Here is a 20,515-nt window from a genome sequence, read left to right on the forward strand (position 1 = left end):
TCATCCTCCTTTCGGTGCCTCCCTGAGCCAGCCAGCGCCAGGGGACTGATTTACTCATCAAGCAAGGTGGTGGGGGAGGACATATTTAGATACGACGCGCTGAAGATAGTGACCGGTAAGATGACCCAGACAGATGGAGTGGACGAGTTAACCTTCTGCCATTAAACCAGCGCTGATTTCTGACAAAGGGCCAGGGGGACAATGGACTGCACTATACTAATTACACACTCTGACACGGATAATAGAAAATGTACTTGCACTTTACGGGCAGGGGCATATATCTGGGACTCTATTACTCCTAAACTAAAATGTACGTGGCTCCACGGACTAGACCAGGGCGGAGACTCTTTTCACTACCAGGAGTGATAATAAATCTGTGGAGTAAAAAAATGGAATTTAAAAATCCAATAAATGTTTTTTATTTCTATGTTATGGGCATTGACCCAGTCTGTTCCTTTGGTTTCAAGATATAGACAAAGAAAAAGGGTTTTATTTTATTTTTTCATCTCTTTGGTTCTTTCTTTGTTTTTCTGGTAATTGTAAAAAATGAACGGGGTTTTACAGTGCTTTGCAATACCACTTTTCGTTTTGGTTGCTTTTATTATCATTATTATTATCAATTATTATTGTTATTACTGGTCACCAGTCATTCGCAGGACGCATATTATAAATATGGCCTATTAAAAGTGCGCATAAAAAAAAAAAACGCGTGCATGGTGTTCTTGTCTGTTAGTTTAAACCAAGGAAGCATAGTTTGGGGAAAATATAATTGAAAAAGTGGCGAATATTTAAAGTAGACACGAGAGGACAAGCCCACGTCCGTACTGAACGCAGGCTGTCCCGCCACTGACAGTCGAAAGCCGGTAACTAGATATTCAAAAACAATACGTCATCCCACAATGCACCGCGCAGGCGCTCTTCCATGCTATTACCTCATCCCACAATGCACCGCGAGACTCAGAATCTTCTGGGGGGGGGGTGCGGTGTGGGTTGTCTAGGTAACGCGGGGCGGTTCTTCCCCGAGCCACGCCCTCCAGCCAATGGGAGAGCCCTATCGTGACATCATGGCTATTTTCGGAGAGGCAGCGGCGGCATAAGGATTGCCTCCACGCTGGAAGAAGACAGAATATATACACGAGCGCGCAAGGGGCAACTACCACCGCACCGAGAAGCTGAGAAAAGTTGGACAAACACTCCTAACGGATTCTTCATTAAAATATTTGAATCTTAGAAGTTGACTGAAACAAAAAACACTGTGATTAGTCAGTGTTGATTCGTGTGTGCGTGCTGAGAACGATCTCGCTGGGACTTTTTCTTCTTTTTTTTTTTGGACGTCAGCTGGTTACCAGGAAGTCGTTTATTTGTATTTTTCGGTTTCACTTCTATGTATACGAAGATGGAAACTACTTTCTACGACGACGGTGCTGCCTACGGATACAGCGGCTCCAAGGCGCTCAAGCACAACATGACGCTGAACCTGTCCAACCCCGTCGGTAGCCTGAAGCCTCACCTACGGGCCAGGGCCGGCGATCTGCTCACTTCCCCGGACGTGGGCTTATTGAAGCTGGCCTCCCCGGAGCTGGAGCGGCTCATCATTCAGTCGAGCAACGGGCTGATTACCACCACGCCGACACCGACGCAGTTCTTGTGCCCCAAGAACGTCACCGACGAGCAAGAAGGCTTCGCCGAGGGGTTCGTGCGCGCCCTGGCCGAGCTCCATCACCAACACATGCCCGGCGTGAGCGTCCCTTCGGCGGCGGCGGCGCCAGCGGCGTCCGTCGCCGGGGTGGCTGTGTACAGCGGCACCGTGCGCTCTGACTCGCCGGTTTACGAGGATTTAAACACGTTCCAGCCAGCTATCAGCACCGTGTCATCTCCGAGTTACACTTCCTCCGTCCCGAGTTACACCACCACAGCACTGAGCTACACTTCCACGGCCCCAAGCGCGTCCTTCCCGATTTACGCCCAGCCATCCTCCTCGACCTCTTCCTCCAGCTCCTCCTCCCATCTCCCGATGCTCTCCGCGCTCAAGGAAGAGCCGCAAACTGTGCCTGAGATGCCGGGTGAGACGCCTCCGCTGTCCCCCATTGACATGGAGAACCAGGAGCGCATCAAGGCTGAGCGTAAGCGCCAGCGCAACCGCATCGCCGCCTCCAAGTGTCGCAAGAGGAAGTTGGAGCGCATCTCGCGGCTGGAGGATAAAGTGAAGAACCTCAAGTCTCAGAACTCTGAACTGGCGTCCACTGCCAACATGCTGCGGGAACAGGTGGCGCAACTCAAGCAAAAGGTGATGAACCACGTCAACAGCGGCTGTCAGCTCATGTTGACGCAGCAACTCCAGACCTTTTGAACCGCCGAGAAGAAGAAGACAAAACTTTTAAGTTGAACCAAAAAAAAAAATCCTGCACCTAGTTTGGGATGACGCGGCGCCACACTGTCCGGAAGGAACGATGGGCTGTGAAAAAAAAAGTACCCCAGTGCCATGAGGTCAGTCCCAGAGAGGGATGATCTGGTCATGCCGGCGACAAAACAGATTTTATTTTTCTGTTTGTGTTGTCAAACTGGACAAGACTTCTTTTTCTTGCTTTTCATGGATCAGTGGAGAATACATTCAGTATTAGAGCCGACTTGATATGAACCTGCAATGGACTTGTTTTCTTGCTGCAGCTCATCATCATTATTGGCCCAGCTCCTAAGCATCTGGACACATGTTCTGGGGAGGGGGACACATTGTCTGACTTCTTGAGTTACAACACAACTTTTTCTTTATTGTAAGAAGTTAGAAAGAATATTCAAGATTAACTTGGTTTAATGAGGTTTCACTCATTGCTATATGTATATAAGATCAACTTGGAGTACTTATGTTTACCATTTGTAATAAGTATCTTTTTTTTTTATGTTTGAAAGTCATCAATATTTAAGAAGAAAATAAACTGTCTAAAATGAGTTCATGGTCTCTCCCTGTTTTCTTGGTGTGGGTGTGTCATAGCAGAACAATAAGGCATGTTGTAACATGTTGCAAGAGCTGCAATATGCACTGTAGTACCTGCTAGTTAAATTCCATTAGTATACGTATTGATCTATGGACTAGAGGAGATTTCTCGAAACTGGATTTGACTTCTTTTTCAAATCAGGCTGGGCTACCACGCCTGTAAAATCTAATATTGACAAAATTGGACTAGCCCCAGGACTGGAATTCCTGCACTGTTTTGCAAATACAGAAAAAAAACTTCATGTGAAACTGAAGAATTAGTCATCATTTTCAAATAAAAATAGAATATAACAGTGAGGATGGGAAACAATTATTAAGACACTAAAAGTTGACCAAAAAAAACACATACCACTTAATTTGACAATAAAGTTATTGGACTTTGTCGACACGTGTCAAATGTTTGGTCAAGTATAGTTTGCTCACAAAATGAATGTGTCGTATTAGTGTACAATTATTTATGAAGAGTGGCTGAATTTAGTTTATCATGTGGTGGAAATCAAAGCGCCTGTGAACACACTTAAACACTAGAGGACGACACAGTCCCAGTAAAACTAATCGTCTTGGGGTTATCTTCACATTTTCACGTGATTCTACTAAACAGCATTTTATTACGTTACTTTCCATAGATTTAAATGTGCATCTAACATTTCGTTTGTCAATATAAATACAAATTTCATTTAGCTATTTTATCTATTTGTTCCTAGAATAACCACGAATTCTTCCTTTAATCTGGCCCAACATGTATTTAAAAAAAAAAAATTAAGTCCTGTAATATAAGTAATGTGCCAGTTTGCCCACATTTAAGCATCTTTTTTTCTAATCCGGCTGCCTAATTATTATTCTGATCCGATTGCCGAAACGTGGGACCAGATGATATCATTCCGGAAAATGGTGTCCTTGCCTCACCATATAAGGAGAGGGCTCGCTCGGATCATCGACGTCACGCTAAAGAAGGCGTGTTTTACGGAAAGTGACTCCACTCGTGTAATCTCCTCGGGATACGGTAAATCCCGAGTTGTATGTCAAAGCGTGTAAATTGAAAAACATCCAATTTCCCTCCCAAAAGTCACAATTATCTTTTTTTTTTTCCCAAAGTAAAGGAACAACTGTATTTTATTTAACATTAACACATTGTATGTTTTGATTCCATGTCATGATCATGGTTACATTGAATTACACTCAATACTTTCAGAACTATAAATGTTATCCACGCCTTATTCCATTACATTTATATTCAGTGCCGTTGTATTAATACACGAGTCAGACGTATTAATGATCATTTTTTTACGGTCGTAAAACAAAATATGCTCATCTTTTCTCACGTTACTACCGCGAGACTACATCACGTGACGTCCTCATCACGTGACATTGTTTACTTTCGCTTTGCGACTTGCTCGAGTTCAGTTTTCCGTCTGTAGCGGTTGAAAATGGCTCGAAATGAAGAGAAGCAACAAGGACGCTTAAACAGACTTTGGCTGCAGAAAGAGAGAGAAGGTAACGTAGCTTGTAACGATGTTTAGTTGACATTTAGCCCGTTAGCTTCACCTGCTTGGTGTTCACACACTATTAAGTGCTGCCATTTTCATTACAGAGGGTCGACTAAAAGATGTCCAAGAGCGAAGACCCAAGCTGGTAATAAATCGCTATATTGATTTTGACTGGATCATTATGTTGATGCTGATTTTCAAAATATTCATTCCCAGTGTACACTTAACTCGACTTCCTCTGTGAAAAAGTGGATCCCCAGCATCAAGAAAGACATGGAGTATTATTTGCAGGTAACTTACTTGGTGATATTTTCACGGCAAGAATGGCTGTCATGTTGCATGTTTCCCCTTTCAGCAATCCCAACTTGCACATTATCCTGAGAGGAAGATAAAAGAGTTTCAGCTGAAGATAGAAGCCTTGGAACGGGAGTACAAAAGTTTTTTGACCAAGCTACGAGTACTTGACCCCACCTGCAAGCACAAACCTTGGACCCCCAGGGCTTATTGTAAAAGGAGAGCAGACGTGGAAGAGTCTACGAGCATTGGTAAGTGCACGCAGTCAAAATAATTTATGGCCCTAATGTTTATCTCAAAATGTTATAGAATTTATTTGGATGATGTGAACTCTGATGATAAAGCGGCTCGATTGTTTCTTAAAAGGGCTTATGGCGCCATCTTGTGGCAGTTGTATTAATAAAGAGTTCTTTTTCATTTTATGATCTCCATATTGCCAGAATCTAGGTTTTTAGATAAATATTTTATATAACAAACACAACAAGACATTTTAAGCTTATTTTCCTTCCATTCTCAGCAAAAAAAGCAAAAGTCTCAACCGCAGCGTTCAGCCACTCAGAAAACAGTTTGTCAGTTTCCAAGCCGACCACCGAGGTGGCCACCAGAGACCAAGACCAGCCCCTGAATTTCGACCGCACGCGTCTGGCGATGGTCACCGCGGCGTTCAGAGGAACGTCGGATCAACAAGACGTCTCCCAAACGCAGAACCTAGCGAAGGTGCTTCAGCGTTCTTTGCCTAATTTGGGTAACATGGCGGCCGTGAAAGAGGACAGAGGGGGAAATCCTCAGGGGACAGCTGCGAAGTCCTCCCCTGGTCATGCGCTTGGCCTGGACTGTTACTCTTCTTCTGAGGAGGACTCAGACTCGTGATTTTGTTAGCTTGTCACATTTTGCTGGGGTTTTTTTTGTGCTTTTTGACCTTGTATATATATACAATGCAAAATTCTGCTCAATTTATTTTCAAGATTTCTTAAAGGTCTTGCTGGTGCATGATTTGTGTCCAATTTGCATGATTTCCCATGCGCTGTTTCTTGATCGGCGTTGGAAAAAAAAAAAGAAGTGTCACACTGACTTTCCGTGTCGTTTTCTTGCTAATGCGTGACCACAAGCTTCTCTACATTTGCAATGATTCAGTGGCTCCAGTCGAAGCCACTCGACGCGTTCACACGACCTCTTTGCGCTCGCAGGGGTGCCGAGCGCCTAACCATAGCCTGAGCGTAGCCGTTATGACAGCGCAAAAAGTACTTTCGGTAATTGCACATCACAGAAACCGCTATTGGTTTAAAAGTTTGTTCTGTGTATGGAAAGGTCTAATGATTCTGATGTCGTTTGTAAAAACTCAAGTTGCAAGCCACGAAAGTTGAAATGTCCAATGCAAAGTGTGTGAGAAAACTGCAGGGGGTCCTAGGAAATTGTGTGAAGAGTGTTTTCCACAATGACGTGTGTAAGAAGTCTTGATTTTTTTTTCTTCTAAGTAGGGCTTTGTCAGCATTCTCACGTTGCTTGCATACGGTGCTGCTTGAACGCTTGTCAGCCTTTCAGAATGCCGCTGTTTGCATAACTATGACCTTATGACTTGATCATAAATTGAAGTATATACACACACACACTTTATATATATATATATATATATATATGTATATATATATACATACATATACATATATATATACATACATACACATATATATACACGTATACATATATGTATGTGTGTGTGCATATATATATATTAGGGGTGTAAATCGCGGGTTTTGTCACGATACGATATAATATCGATATAAAGAACTACGATACGATATTTGCCGATATCTTAAAGCCTGCTGCGATTCATTAACGATATATCGCGATATAGTGCTCTACGATCGATTTTTTTTTTTTTTTAGTAAAAAATATATAACAATATCCTGATTTATAACAATTCATACGCAAAATCAACAAGGTACTGCAAACTCTTTATTTAGGAAATTACAAGAGTATTGTAGTATACAAATTGCTTACTTTAACACTGAACTTTGATGTCGTGTTTTTTCTTTAAATGTGCGGCGAGATTTGTGCTCCCTGAATATTTGATCACCGCATGGCAGGATTTACAAACTGCACGTGTCTTGGCCGTTGAGCCATCTTTTCTTTGGAATCCAAAGTGCTTCCAAACGAATGACTTGAAGCCTAAAGGGGAGCAAATTTCCTCGTCTTTTTGGACACTAGCCATAGCAGCAGCCCAGGAGCCGCGGACTAGTTGTCCCCTCCCCTTTCACGTGCGTGCTCTGCTCACAACACAACAACGCTGGAAAGAGGAAGCAAGCAACAATGAACTGGATTTCAAAATAAAGTCGCGTCGAATGTCCGAGGTTAAACACGGCGATATAAATCGATGTTTACCTTTAGCATCGATACCAATAAATCGTAGCGCATTATATCGATTAATCGATGTGTATCGATGTATCGTTACACCCCTAATATATATATATATATATATATATATATATATATATATATATATATATATATATATATATATATACACACATATACACATATAAAGCATGTCTGTAATTTGTGTATTTATAATTAGAAATATATTTTTCACACTTAAGATTTAACAAACATTGTAAAAAAATTTTTTTTCATATTTTAAATCTCATCAAATTTTGCAACATTGTTTCGTTTCATATATGACTATTTTTTACAGTTGGGAAAAAAAAAAATCACATTTTGGTTAAAAAAATTGTTTTGGGGTCACTAAAAATGTCAAAATGTTCACTTTTTTTGTTGCATTTTGTTGTTTTTTCCTTGATTTCAATTTTTATCATCTTTTCCACTACAATTCATGCCCACGAGATTGGACGTATAGAGGAGGAGGCATCCGATAGAAGTAGGACAGATGACTGTGACTCACGTCCTGAAGCAAATTCAAAGCGTCAAGTCAATAAGTTATAAGTTTAAGGGGGAGGACTTTGTGGGTGGCGGTGTTGCCTGCAAATGACACGTAGTCACTTTACCTACGTCTCGCATTCGGAGCGGCGCCATGAACTGCGACCAGAGCCGTCCCGTGTTCTTCGTGGATGGAGTTCAGCAGCAGCATCCTGGTCAGCTGCCCAACTGGCACCAGAGGCGTCGAAGGTTGGACGGTGGCATCCCCACGCTCGCCACGGTGGTCCTGCTGCTCTTTCTGCTGGTGTTTGCAGCGCTGGGCCTTGGCGGATACCTGATGTACAACATGCAGATGCAGCTGAAGGATGTGATGAAGGTAACATGACTCCAAAAGTTTCTTTCACAATGAATGCACTTAATTCCAAAACTTTTCAATGCACATTATATATGTCTGTGAAATTTGAACTTTGTGGTGGACTGTGTGGTCAGTTCTTCAAAAAGACAGGATGTGGTGTCCTTTTAATTCGAAGAACTGTGAGCAAAGGTGTCTGAGGTATTCATCACGTTTGTTTCGTTCAGATGTCACGCGAGTTCAAGCAAGAACAGGAATTGAGCAGAGCTGAGAAGCAAATCGGTAAATTGTGACAAAAAACACCAAATTGTTCCCACATCTGAATTGATGACGTCATGTGGCCCTCCCTTTTAAGGTTTAGATGAAGCTGGAGGGGAAAAAAACAAAAATGACGAAAGGACTGCGGCTCACGTCATAGGTAAGAATCTTACGATTTTAGATCAATTGTTCAAAACACACAAAATCAAACGTGACACTTACCGTTTCTGGACTTTGGGGCTATTTGTGACGCAGGGCGAATCGAAAAGCACATCTTCCGCAAAACGCTTCGTTGGGAACCACGCGTCGGCGTCGCGTTCACCGGCGGGGGCGTGTCCTACCGGGTGCAGGACGGCGCCTTGCAGGTTAACCAGAGCGGACTCTACCACGTGTATTCGCGGGTGGAGCTCATCTTCAAGCATTGCTCGCCCACGTCCTCCTTCGAACACAACGTGTTTGTAAGGTCACCGTCGACCCCGGATAAGACCTTGATGGAGGCCCACCGGACCGGGTTTTGCTCCCGGCGGAGCGAAGCGAAGGAACGCCACGCTTGGACCGCCGATAGTTACCTGGCGTCGGTTCTGAGACTCCACCAGGACGACAGGGTCCTGGTCAACGTGTCCCACCCCCAATTTATCAGTCACTCCAATCACGGCAACTTCTTCGGACTCTACAAAATCTGATTGGGAGTGATGTCATCACATTGCTGCCAAAAGAGATCATTAACACTAATATGATGTGTGTAGCATTATATTTATTCAACACGAGTCCTTGAGCAGGACTTTTTCAAGATGATAAAAGGCAGGCTTATTTACATCTTAACATCTTTTTGTATTTTGTCAACTCAAAATTATTTATAAAGCAGTAGTAGTAATTTGAGTCAAGTAAAGAAACGAAAGTGGTTCAACCGCAATGTTCTTGTCCACATATTTTCCCGTTCTATGGTTGTCATCACAATTTCATTCTTGTAATGACTGCAAAGAACCAAACAGCACAAAACAATATTTTGTAACGATGACGCAAATGTTTGTTAACCTCTCCACTGGGTTTTTGTGGGCTACATATGTGTTTGAGTTTGCTTTGCATGCCAGTGAGATGAAGGCGCTCGGCTGCATGGAGCTTGGTTCTGCAACAGGTCTGGCAGGCACTTCCTTCCTGTGCTAATATTGTCATCGGGGTCTTGAGCCCTGCGGTGACAGCGGCAGCGGCAGTTTTCTTTGCACCGCAAAAGTCAGCAATAACTTTGAACTTCACTTATATGAGTTTATCTGTCGGCAGTGTAAATCTGTTTTTATCAAATCACCGCAAATGTTTTTCCTCAATTGTTTTATCATTATTTTATGTTCCATTTATTCTTAAAAGGTGATTTCACATGTTGTAAAAAACGGTTTTATATTTTTGAATATTTAAATAAAGCCTACATTTTGTAACGGACATTTTACAAATTGATTTCACATGTTGGGAAATTGTCTCATGTTTTGTCGTATTTTTTTTCATAATTTGCACGGTGAAAAAACGTTCTCAGAATAGACATGATAGTCACGTGATGGTGAAGTAACAGGAAGGAGTTTTCAGAGCAATAGCTTCACCTATTGGCGTTTCTTCAGAACTACAAAAATGGTTTCCCAAAACGATGTCCATCATCTTATAAAATTGACTGAACTGTCTCGCCAGATGAGGATAAGCGTTTCAGAAAATGGATGGACTCTATCTGAATGTCATAGTACTCAGATTTTTTTTATTTTGTTTATATTAAACCTGTCATGGTTGTTCGACAATCCATCAACGCGTCCAAAACTCTTTCCCATACCGGGAGTCGAACCCGGGCCGCCTGGGTGAAAACCAGGAATCCTAACCGCTAGACCATATGGGAGTTGTACGACGTTAAACACAGATTCTTTAGATAGAATGGTCTGTATAATATTTTGAAACTGGTTCAAATGACGACTCAAACATCCCGATAGATAAATATATTTATAGATGCATAGAGTTTATATTACATTTCAGAGTAATTATGCATTAATACAGCTTTTTGTTGAACATTGAAAATCAGATTTAAGATGAATTGCATTGCTGTCATGCATAACAAAGCAAGATATGAACATGAAACCATGGAATAAAATTGTTAGTGTAGAAACAAACCAAAGGATTTCTACTTCCGTGTGAAAAGCAGCACAACGAGGGCGTCTGTTAAAGTTCATAGATGTGGAAGGTCCCGTTGGTGTGCTGGCCAGTGAAGTGGATGCTCACCTTGCTACTGTCGACCAGCTTGATCTTATCAAAGAAGAAGACTAAGGGCGTTCTGAGCTTGGTCTGAATGACAATGTCATTCCCTTCGTACGTCTGCTTGAGGTCCACCGACTCCTTTTCTTTAACCTCCTCAGAGAAAGCCAGCCAGCCGTAGATCAAGTAGGTGGCCGCTCGGGTCACGGTGAAGATGTGGTGTTCTTCTCCATCGCTCTCTAGGGAGGAAAGTATTAAAAAAAAAAAAAAAAAAGGATGTGTCAGCAGTTGCCACACTGCTGGATGGTCAAAATAGAAGTCTCACCTTGGACTGAACATGTCATGTTAATTTTGACTGTGTTGCTTGCTGCTCTGGCATCCTGCAGAAAGACATTGGCAAAATAACGTTAGTTCTTTCTATTAATTAGCTTACAATGCAGTAATCGATAATCGATTATCGATTCAACCTTTCCCATTAAATCAAATCTCATCCTAATCCTGACCTGATCCCACCCCTGAACCAAAACCCAATCTTGATCTGCAAGAGTTTTATCCCAAATAGGCTGGTCTGCAAATATAAGCATGCACAATGACCTAGTAAGAAACAAGTTAGCCTCTCACCTGGTTGCGTGGGTACAAGTGGATGAGTACTAAGGCAGCTACTAGTAGCAGCGCTCCAATACAGGCCGCCGCGTATCTGATGGACGCGCTCTGCTTGGTTGCACCCGGCCTGATGTCTGCCGTCTCGCCCAACATGCTGAACTTTTCCTGTGGCATAGCTTCTACCTGATGGTCTTCCATTTGCACTTATCCTGACACTCATGCAGATTGCATGCTTTTATAAGGCTGTGACGATAAGTCGCCCGCCCACACATGGCATACAAAGACGGTGGTGCCGGCATCAGCAATTTCCCCTCTGGGCAATAAAGAAAAGGGAATACCTGCGTCTAAAAAAAGACATGGACCACAACAGATTTAATTTCATTGATGACAGAAACCTCTCAGATCACGTGTAATATAGCACTCGTTTATGATCACTGCATTCATGGCACAAATTATTGCAATAATAATTATTGCAAAATTGCCCAAACTGGCAATTTTCCTGCCACGAGAAAACAAATAAGTTGAAATCAAACTTAATAGAAAAGTTGGCCAGAATCTTCAGACTGGTCACTCGGGGCTTGCATGCAAACATGCGTGCGCAGCCTGACTGAAACAAAAACAAGCGAGCGTTTCATCATGCGTGGGAAAGTCTCGCATTCTGCATTGCGTTTCAGTGTTATGTTATTCGCCGGACAATCTCGGGAGAAACGTCGTCACTTCCGGTTTTAATTTCTTTATGGATGTTATTGTCCCGCCCCCGCCAGGTACTTTCTTCTCATCTTGCGTCACCACCCACATGTGTTTTACCTGTTCTCCAAGATTACGTAGGATGGGGTTTCGACACTTTTAGTTTTGCACTGCGTTATCATCTTTCTAAGTCAGATAAGTAAAAAAAAAGAAAGAAAAAGACATTGTAATTTGAAACACATTGCACCTTGCAACACTTTTGTCATGAAAATTATGTTTCCTGCAAGGCGAAACTCAGGGGAAAGGGAATTTCGCGTGCATTCAGACAAGAACAAGGTAGCTAAAAAAATAATTATGGATTATTACATTATTGTTTGTAACCTATTGATTCCAACGTATCAATGCAAATAGAGCTTGTTTTGCCAACATTCAGCAAGTGGCAGACTTTGAGATAGCCTTGAAGTCAATCATTACATGATGTTAATGTGTTTGGGGTTTTCTACACTCATTTTTATACACTAAATCATTGCCAAAAGTATGTAATAAATTGTGGTATTAAATTTGAGGATAGCGTTAACAGATCTTATAATAATATAGTGATGTTCTATAAATAGCTAAAAACATTGGAGTGTCACAAGATTTAGTGGAGAGGTTTGGGTTTGTCACCCGTCTCGAAACAGAAAAAAATTCTTAGTGCAACGGTGAGAACATTAGATTTTTCCCAGACTTGAGCAGAGGGGAAAAAAACAGTACATGTTCCTGCAGGTTCACAGGTTACAAGAATTGTTTAGAAACAGCCAACTAATAATTATTTAATGCAGCCTAATTATGTTATAAATCAACAAAAAGCCTATGCCTGAATCATTTTACTTATGAGACTTCCTGGAGAGATTGGACATGTGCCATGGAAAAAGCCATTGCAGTGCAGGTAGCTCAAGGAGTTTTTGTGCAAACCATGTTTGAGTATTGCACGTCAAGGAAAGAGGAGAAGTTTTACAGACGCAAGCAGACTTTCATTTTGGCTTCTAATCAGGTGTAAATGTTTAACTTGCCTGCTAATAAAACTAGAGAGAGAGTCTCAGAAGAGATAAAAAATAATAATTCTAAGTTTCACACAAGCAGCTTCCCCAAAAACAGATACTGATGAGTTTTCTTTCGAATGGACAAAATCAATTATTGATAGAAAGAAATTACATAACTAAGATAGTTAGGAACATTAGCTTGCTTCCATTTACAAGACCAAAAAAAATGTGTGTTAACTGTGTATTAAGTTAATACTATTAACACATCTAGATGGAAGTTAGCCATATTATAAATCAGTGGAGGTGAACATACAAGCTAAGACGTTCTTCCAAGAAGTCTTGATTGATGGAAAAAGACCTGCCCGATCATGTTTGAAGATAGTTCACTCAGGGTTTGTCGGATCTGTATTTCTAACGTCTAGTAATTTTCCACGGATGCTCGTGAGGAAAAATAATCAAGTGTGTCCAAAAAAAAAAAAAAAAAAACACCCAGTCAAACGAATGTTTTGTTTAATATTGAAGATGGCGCCCCGCCCGCCCCCGTTCAAGTCTGTAATGTCAGTAGCTTAACGGCACAGTATGGCAACTTTGCTCTCTTTCACACACGTACACACACGCGCATTCATACACACAATCGTGTAACGCTGTATTATGATAATTAACACATGAAGTATATCTATGGTACTTCATTGAAATATGTACACTTGGCTTTTTGTCACCTCTCTCTCTCTGACAGCAGTCACAATGACGGCTGGTTGGCTCGCTTCCTCCTTCCTTCGAGCTTCTGGAGAAGTACCTCACGTCCATGAGGAGGAAAAACGAGGTGAGTTTCCCCTGTAAAAAGTCAGCTTTTCTTTTTCAAATCACGGGTGCGGCAAGTTCATGCGGTCCTCCACCAAAGTGTTGTCGAGGCCGTGGGCCTCGATGCACTGCTTGACGGTTGCCGTCACGCCGGCCAGGCGGCGGTCCAGGGCGGCCAGGTGCGGCTCGGCCAGGACGGGCCGGATGGGGTCGAAGGCCAGTGCCTGCCGCATGGCCGCGCTCAGGGCGCCGCCCCGCAGCAGGTTGAGCCGGTTCCAGGTGGACACGCGGATCCTAGCCAAAATCGTGGGGGTCGATTTATTTATTCTTACGGGAAGAGTGAGAGTTGAAAAATGTACTCACATGCAGCACTGGTAAAGCGGCGCCAGGATGCTGCGCTCGTCCAGGGCGGCATTGCCAAAGCTGAAAGGACAAACCAGGAGGAATATGAGGCCATTAGTGTGCACTTGATGGAATTAAACCTCTATTTAGTTGAAGTCTAGTGCTCATAATGCAGAGGGAAAAGTAAGATTTCTCCAAAACCTCTTGGCGTTGTCCAGCAGGATGAGCATGCTGGCGCCGCCGTCGTCCTGGAAACTCTCGTAGTGATGCCGGTCGGCGTTCCCGATCAGATAATCAAAGACGGCCGTGTCAATGACATCCAGTAGGCGTGGCCCCGCGTCGTACGGCGCCATCTTCTTAACCGCCGAGCAATAGCTCTCGTCGTACTCCCACCTGAGAACAAATCCAACAAATGTGACAATTATAATGAGAATGGCACATATATCAAAGCTGTCACCTGGCGAGCTTGCCCTCCCGGTACGTTCGACCCCAGGGGTGTCGGTGCTTCTGTAGCGGCCAGACATCGGGCAGCCACAGCGTCAAAGACCCCTCCATGATGTCGCCCTGGCCGCACGCCGGCTCGCTTTCCCGGCAGTAGTAGCACTTCCCGTAGAAGCACGTGTTGTTGCCCTGAGTCAGGAAGGTGCCGAGCAACTGCTCGCTGGCGACCGGCTTGATCTCCGCGCGCAGGTTCACGTGCCTTCCCACCACTAGGGGCGCTCTTCGAAAGCCCAGGATCCTACGATAGAATGAGGTGATGTGAGCGTGTCGGTTGCCATGACAATGAGTTTAGGCGACGCACCTGTCCAGGTGAAAAGCCGCCACCTCGGCGTTGTGTCGATCGTAACCGGCGTACGGCTCCCCTTCGACCACGTAGTCGCGATTGTATCTGTCGGACAGCGACAACAAAACAGCTGTGTGGTACCAATAAGCCAAATACAAATGATCTTAAGCATAGAAATAAAAGTGTGAGTTCCAAAAGACCTCTTGGGTTTGAAGACCACCTTCTGACCCCCGTCCAGCACCAGCAAGGCCTTGAGCTGGGTGCCCTTGTAGCCCACGTCAGCGCGCTCAATGCGGGCTTGGCTGAGGGCGCTCAGAACGGCGGCCAGCTCGGGCGCCTCCTCGGGGTACACCTCTCTGGGACCCACCCACTGGCTTGCGATCTCCCACGGGGACTGCAGGGTGTGGGTCAGGCGGGCGCCCCGCGTCAGCGACAGGCTGGCTTCCATCTAATGGCCAAACATCACATTGTAAACGTGGAACGGGTCGCCGGGCGAGTGAGGGACTGAGCGAGCGACCTTGCGGAAGGCCCTGAGGTCCCTCCTGCTGGCCGCTGAGCCCTCGCCGCCATCCAGCAGGAAGATCTTGGCCAGGCCCAGCAGGAGGAGCACGGCACACAGCAGAACTATCCGCTGCTTCAGCTTCATGTCCTCGGTCACAGCCTCAGCCTTGCCGCGCCGCCCCCCCGCCGGCAAAATGGCGGCCGCCTATGAAGAGAGAGGGAAAATTTCAAACGGGTCACACCATTGATTTTCTTTGGCGCCCCGAGACATCCGCTGCAGAGTGCCACAGATTGACGCCATGCCCTAATTAAAACAACCATTCCGCTGCCAGCTGATGGTGTCAGCTTGACTGTTGCAAATATTGATCTAGAAAGAGAATGAGGGATTCCAAAACAAGCATAAAAATCACAATTATTTTTGATTGAGATGGAAATAACAATAAAAATGATTATTCACTGATTTCAAAAACTTATTTTTCAACTACCATAGCCTTACTTTGATCATTTCGTAAGTCTTTGTTCTAGTAGTTTATCACTTTTGGTGTCACGAGTACCCTGTGTGTGAGTGACCCTATTACTGTGCACAAATGTCATAGTAGTCTAAAATGTAGTACAAGTATTTGTGACAAAATTCCATTATTGTCTTCCCAGGTAGAACAAATGTTGCAGGTCGCAAATGTCAACTCGTGCACAGCTCTCCCTCACTAATAACATGACAGCTCCGCTAGTATACTAAGCTGTTCTACAGTTTAGGAAAAAGCACGTATACTGAATGTTCAAACATCTTTCCTTTTATTAAAACATATTAAGATGAACGAATGAGTAAGCCACGCAGGCAAGTTCACCTCTTCCTCCTCCTCGTCCAGAAACAATCACTCTTTCATAACGTCAATGCCGTTTCTACGCATGAGAATAGCCATACAGGTTTTCAAATCAAAGTGAAAAATAGTTGGTTGTATGTTAAGTAGCTGTTCGGTTTAACGTTAACAATCTTATTTTGGCCAACCTGTGTTGTTATTCTGTATGCACCTGGCTGTGGAAGCTAAAGCTAAGCTAGTTAGCGAGCTAACGTCATCGTTCGTTTTCTCACCTCGCGGCCATACGCGATCCACCGTTTTAGGGGACGAACTGAGTTATTAGTGATGCTAAATGAACAATTCCCCCTCCGAGAGAAGACGTGTCGGTCAGTCAATCCCGCGCGGTAGCCCTATTTGGTGGTTCCGGTCTGCTTCTACGGCTCCTGTCGGTTCGGTGACGCTCGGTGCCGTCCACTTCTGAAACATTTGCTGCTGTGCTCCTAACTTCCTTCAGGGGGCACTGTCGTACTGAGTGAGGCATTATTCTACGCGGTGCGTTTAAAAATGTCGGATTTTACAAATAAATTGAATTTTATGAAAAGCCGTGTTGACGGCACTGCATCACATTTATTATTATCATTACAGTAGTTTGCACTGGTTTAAAGCACGGCATCACCCTGACAGTCTCAAATGTATTATTTTAAGATATTTAAATTTCTATAACAATATTTTATTCTGAAAAATAATTTCATAAAGTAAAACATAGTTGACAGTGATGAGAAAAGCTGCAGGCGGATGTGTGGAGTAAAAAATAGGGCAGAGTGTTTATTAGTTCTCAGTGTTCACAATGGTAAGCGCATCACTCAGCATGAGGTCATAGCGCTCACACACACACATGCACACACACGCACGCACGCACGCACGGAAGGGGGAATGTACACATTGGCGTTGCCACCTTGACATGTTGTGGACGGCAAACTCTCGCTCAGAAGGCAGGATTCATTCACAGCATGGAAACACATTAACCACATCATGTATTGAAACATCAACTCATGGAGTGTGGAGGTGGAGGGGGGGTCAGAGGGCAGGGGTCCACTTTAAACGGAAAAGGGAATTTTCAAGTGAGCAACTTGCCAGTTTGCCCCGAGCGCTCACGTGAACAGTCATTGTCTGACTTGTGATTGGCGAGTTGACTAAATGAAAGACGTGACCAAAACTGTACATAAATGGTAAACAAAACAAAATTCACAAGAAACGCTTTTGGTAATTTGAAAATTCCTAGTATGATTCAAATATTTGTAACCACCCAAACTATCCATCCCAACTATAACTTGTGCATTCTTTCTCAACCTTCAAACATTTGTCCGTTAGTCCCTAAGCACAACCGCAATGCATTTGATTTTTTTTTCCCCCCACGTCTGTCCATTCACAGGTGCTCAAAATGGCAGCCTGTCCGAAATCTATTTTTATTCTCATTAGGGTCGCAAATGCAGTGTGTTGATGTCTCAAAGGGCTACAAAGATTCTTGAATCGCATGCATTCACAGCCTTTTTTTTTTTTTTTGTGGTTCTCCCAAAAAACCAAAGAAGCTCTCCCAGGGGGCCGCCATTTTTTCACTTGGCCTTCAAGTCACGACGCAGATGATTGTTTCACAGCTGCTAGTGGCTCAAGTTAGGACCTTTAAAAATATATATTTGGATATACATCTATATATCTGTATATATACGTACAGGTGTGCAAGATACTGCCGAGCCTGGCTTTGGTTTCCCACAGTATCGTCCGACTTGTTTGATCAAGTCTGCTGATTTTGTTTGGGCCCGATGAACTCAGCTGGCGACTTTTCTTGGGTTTGCTTGTTGGGTCTGTGAAGTGCATTAGTGGGAGCTCACCATGGTTAGATGATGTAAACGCACGCAATGTAAACAGCCGCTTTCCAAAGAACTCGACACCCACACGCGCCCCGGTTCCCGTGTTGATTAACACTGGCAAAGTGCGAATGCAAACGCTACAACTGGGAGGTGGGGGCGTGAGAATAAAACGCGCCTAAAACACAAAGGAGGAAAAGAAAGTGGATTTAGATTGGTGCCATCGGAGTTGCAATTGAATTTAGGTGTTTCAATCTGTTGAAATATTCAGTTTTTAATTTTTGGATGTAGATAAATTCACCACCCCCCCCTCCCCAAAGGTATATGTATTTGGTGAAAAAAATATTCAAAAAATTAAATGTTAAAAAAAAAAAAAAAAAAAAAAAAAGCTATCTCCACTCAGTGAAACTGTTTACCTTGTGGTTTGTTTCTTTTTTAAACATCTTGGAGATTTAAAGTATTAAATGTCCTAGAGAATTCATTTCTCATTCATTCATTCATTTCAGAATTCATACTATTTATAATATATATTTGTAGACATTTTTTTCCTCACAGAATGTTGATTTTCCTTTGCTTGTTAAATGTTATATTATTTACATTAAAAATGCACCATTTCCAAAAACATTCAATTTAGAACTGAATATTTTAAAATCATTTTTATGTGAATTCTTTTACACTGAATTTTTGAGACGCTGACTGTTTTAAATTTTCTTTTACATGGATGTTAAATTATCGCAATTTTTTGAACATGTTGAACTCATCCTCCCAAAAAATAAAACAAAATATTTCAATACTACTTTCTAAATTCAAATGTAAACTCTGATGGCACCGATGTATTTCCATAAACAACAAAAAGTGTAACAGTTTCAAATTCAATGTAACAGACACACAATGTGCGATCAATTGACTGTGTGGTAATACTGTGTCAACTGCACCGACTCTCCCGAAAAAGAAGAAAAAACATAACACTACTTATTTTTCTGTTAAAAAAAAAAAAAATACAAACAACATTCTGCGCACCTCCATGTCGCTTTAAAGTCCACATCACTGTTGTTCATCTGCCAACCCAAAGTTGTTCAAAAGGAGGAAGCATCCAAGCGGCGTGTTAGCTTAGATTCTGGGAATATCGTACCTGTGCGGGATGACCTAAGCACCTCCCTGCAAACACATTTTATGTACAAAACACTTGACACAAACAAAGGAGAGCACGTTACGAAGCGAACCAATTAGGGGAGCCCTTAGGTTTGATCCGAGTTTCCCTCGAAACTGTGGGCCGGGGGCCCCCTGAAATGTTTGGAATGGCCCCAAAAGGAGTCCTCTCAATGTTTCCTCGTCGGCTGAGCAAGACGAGAAAAGGGGACGCCGGTAAAAAGAAAACGATACAACGAAAGGAAATCAAATAAAAACAAAAGGAGGGGAGGATGAGCTCCGTCTGATTGGTGAGCAAGAGTTCAATCACCTGCTCAGACGTGAGAGCAGTGGTGCGCTTCCTTGTTCAGTAGTCGAGTCCACACACACGGCTTGTCTCTTAAGGCAGTGGTGGCAGGTGAGGCTGCAGCGAGGTCAGCAGGGGGTTGGCGGGCTTTACCGGGCAGTGAAAGCTCCAAGCGGTGCGTCGGAAAGCTCCGCCGCCTCCTCGTCGTCGGGCCGCTCACTCGAATGACATCAGATTGGCCGGCGCCTGGAGAAGTCAAAATTCGAATGGTCGGCAATTCGGTTGAAGTCGCGGAAAGCTCAAGTGCGAGTTTGAGGTAGTACGTAAACGGGACCTGTTGTCTGTTGCTCTGACACGCCGCACTCAGATGTTTGAACCACAGCAAGGCGTTCATCCGGTTGCCCGCTTGGTACTTGTAGGTGTTACCTGGGCAACCGAGACATAAAAAAAAAAAATAGCATTTTAAACATCCGACCTGGCCCTGAACTCAACACTTCCCCTCCTCGACTTGAGATGATGTTCGCGTGACTCACCATGCTCCGAGTCGGTCAGCATGAAGACATCTGGATGCTCGGGATCGTCCGCCATCATGGCCATCAGACCCACCACGCATACGCTCTTGCTGGACTTTGACTTGAACTGGCAGGATGACACCCGGAAACAAAGTTAACGTTACCTTTCACGTGCGTGTGTCCTCCACAAGGTTTTCATTAGCGAAGCGCAGGACGGGAGTGATGTCATTGTTCTCATTAGTCAATGAGTGCTACCATCTGTCCACGCACGCACACACGGCTCCTGCATCGTTTCGCTTCACACCGTTGTCAATGTGATCAAAACTGAAGAAGGAGCTTTGTGCAAGCAATTGTCATGCATGGATCGCTCACATTTAAAAAATAAATAAATAAAAATTGGTTATGATTATAAAAATCATTGTGTGTGTTCAAAACGATGATGGGTATCTTTTTCGATTCAAATTTCTCTTCCAAAAGCAATAACATCGCTGAGGATAATCTTTCACAGATCTATAGAATCATTTTCAATAGAAGGGCAGTCAGAACAAATTCCTCGACTGCCGCACACCAAGTGGAATGTTCCTTCTTGACATCATTGTGTACCACGAGAGTAAATAATGGCTATCAGATGTCTTGGGGAAATCAATGATGTTTGTGGGGGTCATATGGTACACTGCGTTGTGCTG

The 20,515-nt window shown here is 43.4% G+C and overlaps 5 protein-coding genes, 1 long non-coding RNA gene and 1 other non-coding gene across 9 annotated transcripts in view; 3 read left to right on the forward strand and 4 right to left on the reverse strand.

Moving 5' to 3' along the window:
* The window catches only part of LOC133166922 (uncharacterized), a 40,259-nt gene extending 31,670 nt beyond the window's left edge, over positions 1 to 8,589 (reverse strand). Inside the window, exons 1-3 of the long non-coding RNA XR_009717877.1 lie at positions 8,480 to 8,589; positions 7,776 to 7,981; positions 4,780 to 4,856 (exon numbers count right to left, since the gene is read on the reverse strand). This is a non-coding gene — a long non-coding RNA (uncharacterized LOC133166922). The remainder of the gene's footprint in view (positions 1 to 4,779; positions 4,857 to 7,775; positions 7,982 to 8,479) is intronic.
* Positions 1,079 to 2,946, forward strand: jun (Jun proto-oncogene, AP-1 transcription factor subunit). Its single transcript, XM_061297322.1, has one exon. The coding sequence runs from the start codon at positions 1,385 to 1,387 to the stop codon at positions 2,348 to 2,350; it is 966 nt and encodes a 321-aa protein (XP_061153306.1). The 5' UTR covers positions 1,079 to 1,384; the 3' UTR covers positions 2,351 to 2,946.
* On the forward strand, positions 4,326 to 5,844 carry si:dkey-86e18.1 (uncharacterized protein LOC557342 homolog). Its single transcript, XM_061297324.1, has 5 exons — positions 4,326 to 4,486; positions 4,584 to 4,624; positions 4,696 to 4,770; positions 4,835 to 5,024; positions 5,291 to 5,844. Exons 1-5 carry the CDS (start codon positions 4,420 to 4,422, stop codon positions 5,641 to 5,643), a joined length of 726 nt encoding a protein of 241 aa, XP_061153308.1. The 5' UTR covers positions 4,326 to 4,419; the 3' UTR covers positions 5,644 to 5,844.
* Positions 7,802 to 9,691, forward strand: faslg (Fas ligand (TNF superfamily, member 6)). Its single transcript, XM_061297323.1, has 4 exons — positions 7,802 to 8,023; positions 8,227 to 8,281; positions 8,355 to 8,417; positions 8,513 to 9,691. Exons 1-4 carry the CDS (start codon positions 7,802 to 7,804, stop codon positions 8,938 to 8,940), a joined length of 768 nt encoding a protein of 255 aa, XP_061153307.1. The 3' UTR covers positions 8,941 to 9,691.
* A 367-nt stretch (positions 9,692 to 10,058) lies between these two features.
* Positions 10,059 to 10,130, reverse strand: trnae-uuc (transfer RNA glutamic acid (anticodon UUC)). Its single transcript has one exon. It is a non-coding gene; the product is annotated as a tRNA-Glu (tRNA).
* Positions 10,131 to 13,285: 3,155 nt separating this feature from the next.
* Positions 13,286 to 16,529, reverse strand: fam20b (FAM20B glycosaminoglycan xylosylkinase). The gene is made up of 8 exons (XM_061296631.1): positions 16,311 to 16,529; positions 15,237 to 15,425; positions 14,920 to 15,167; positions 14,738 to 14,824; positions 14,393 to 14,674; positions 14,137 to 14,328; positions 13,957 to 14,016; positions 13,286 to 13,887 (listed from the first exon to the last, which is right to left on the reverse strand). The coding sequence occupies exons 2-8, from the start codon at positions 15,363 to 15,365 to the stop codon at positions 13,656 to 13,658; spliced, it is 1,230 nt and encodes a 409-aa protein (XP_061152615.1). The 5' UTR covers positions 15,366 to 15,425; positions 16,311 to 16,529; the 3' UTR covers positions 13,286 to 13,655.
* A 286-nt stretch (positions 16,530 to 16,815) lies between these two features.
* The window catches only part of ralgps2 (Ral GEF with PH domain and SH3 binding motif 2), a 31,622-nt gene continuing 27,922 nt past the window's right edge, over positions 16,816 to 20,515 (reverse strand). For all 3 annotated transcript variants that reach the window (XM_061296629.1, XM_061296628.1, XM_061296627.1), the window contains 3 exons: positions 19,851 to 19,956; positions 19,652 to 19,743; positions 16,816 to 19,563 (listed from right to left, as the gene is read on the reverse strand). In XM_061296629.1, coding sequence (XP_061152613.1) covers positions 19,534 to 19,563; positions 19,652 to 19,743; positions 19,851 to 19,956 — 228 coding nt within the window. In that variant the 3' untranslated portion in view covers positions 16,816 to 19,533. The remainder of the gene's footprint in view (positions 19,564 to 19,651; positions 19,744 to 19,850; positions 19,957 to 20,515) is intronic.

The sequence above is a fragment of the Syngnathus typhle genome, linkage group LG14 (genome assembly GCF_033458585.1).
Source record: "Syngnathus typhle isolate RoL2023-S1 ecotype Sweden linkage group LG14, RoL_Styp_1.0, whole genome shotgun sequence".
Taxonomy (NCBI): domain Eukaryota; kingdom Metazoa; phylum Chordata; class Actinopteri; order Syngnathiformes; family Syngnathidae; genus Syngnathus; species Syngnathus typhle.

Coding starts and splice junctions, on each gene's coding strand:
- jun (XM_061297322.1), top strand. CDS start 1,385: ATGTATACGAAGATGGAAACTACTTTCTACGACGACGGTGCTGCCTAC.
- si:dkey-86e18.1 (XM_061297324.1), top strand. CDS start 4,420: ATGGCTCGAAATGAAGAGAAGCAACAAGGACGCTTAAACAGACTTTGG. Junction 4,487..4,583: donor GCTGCAGAAAGAGAGAGAAG/GTAACGTAGCTT, acceptor TTTTCATTACAG/AGGGTCGACTAAAAGATGTC. Junction 5,025..5,290: donor GGAAGAGTCTACGAGCATTG/GTAAGTGCACGC, acceptor TTCCATTCTCAG/CAAAAAAAGCAAAAGTCTCA.
- faslg (XM_061297323.1), top strand. CDS start 7,802: ATGAACTGCGACCAGAGCCGTCCCGTGTTCTTCGTGGATGGAGTTCAG. Junction 8,282..8,354: donor CAGAGCTGAGAAGCAAATCG/GTAAATTGTGAC, acceptor CTCCCTTTTAAG/GTTTAGATGAAGCTGGAGGG. Junction 8,418..8,512: donor GACTGCGGCTCACGTCATAG/GTAAGAATCTTA, acceptor TTTGTGACGCAG/GGCGAATCGAAAAGCACATC.
- fam20b (XM_061296631.1), bottom strand. CDS start 15,365: ATGAAGCTGAAGCAGCGGATAGTTCTGCTGTGTGCCGTGCTCCTCCTG. Junction 14,825..14,919: donor GTGGTCTTCAAACCCAAGAG/GTCTTTTGGAAC, acceptor GCTGTCCGACAG/ATACAATCGCGACTACGTGG. Junction 14,329..14,392: donor CGGGAGGGCAAGCTCGCCAG/GTGACAGCTTTG, acceptor ATTTGTTCTCAG/GTGGGAGTACGACGAGAGCT.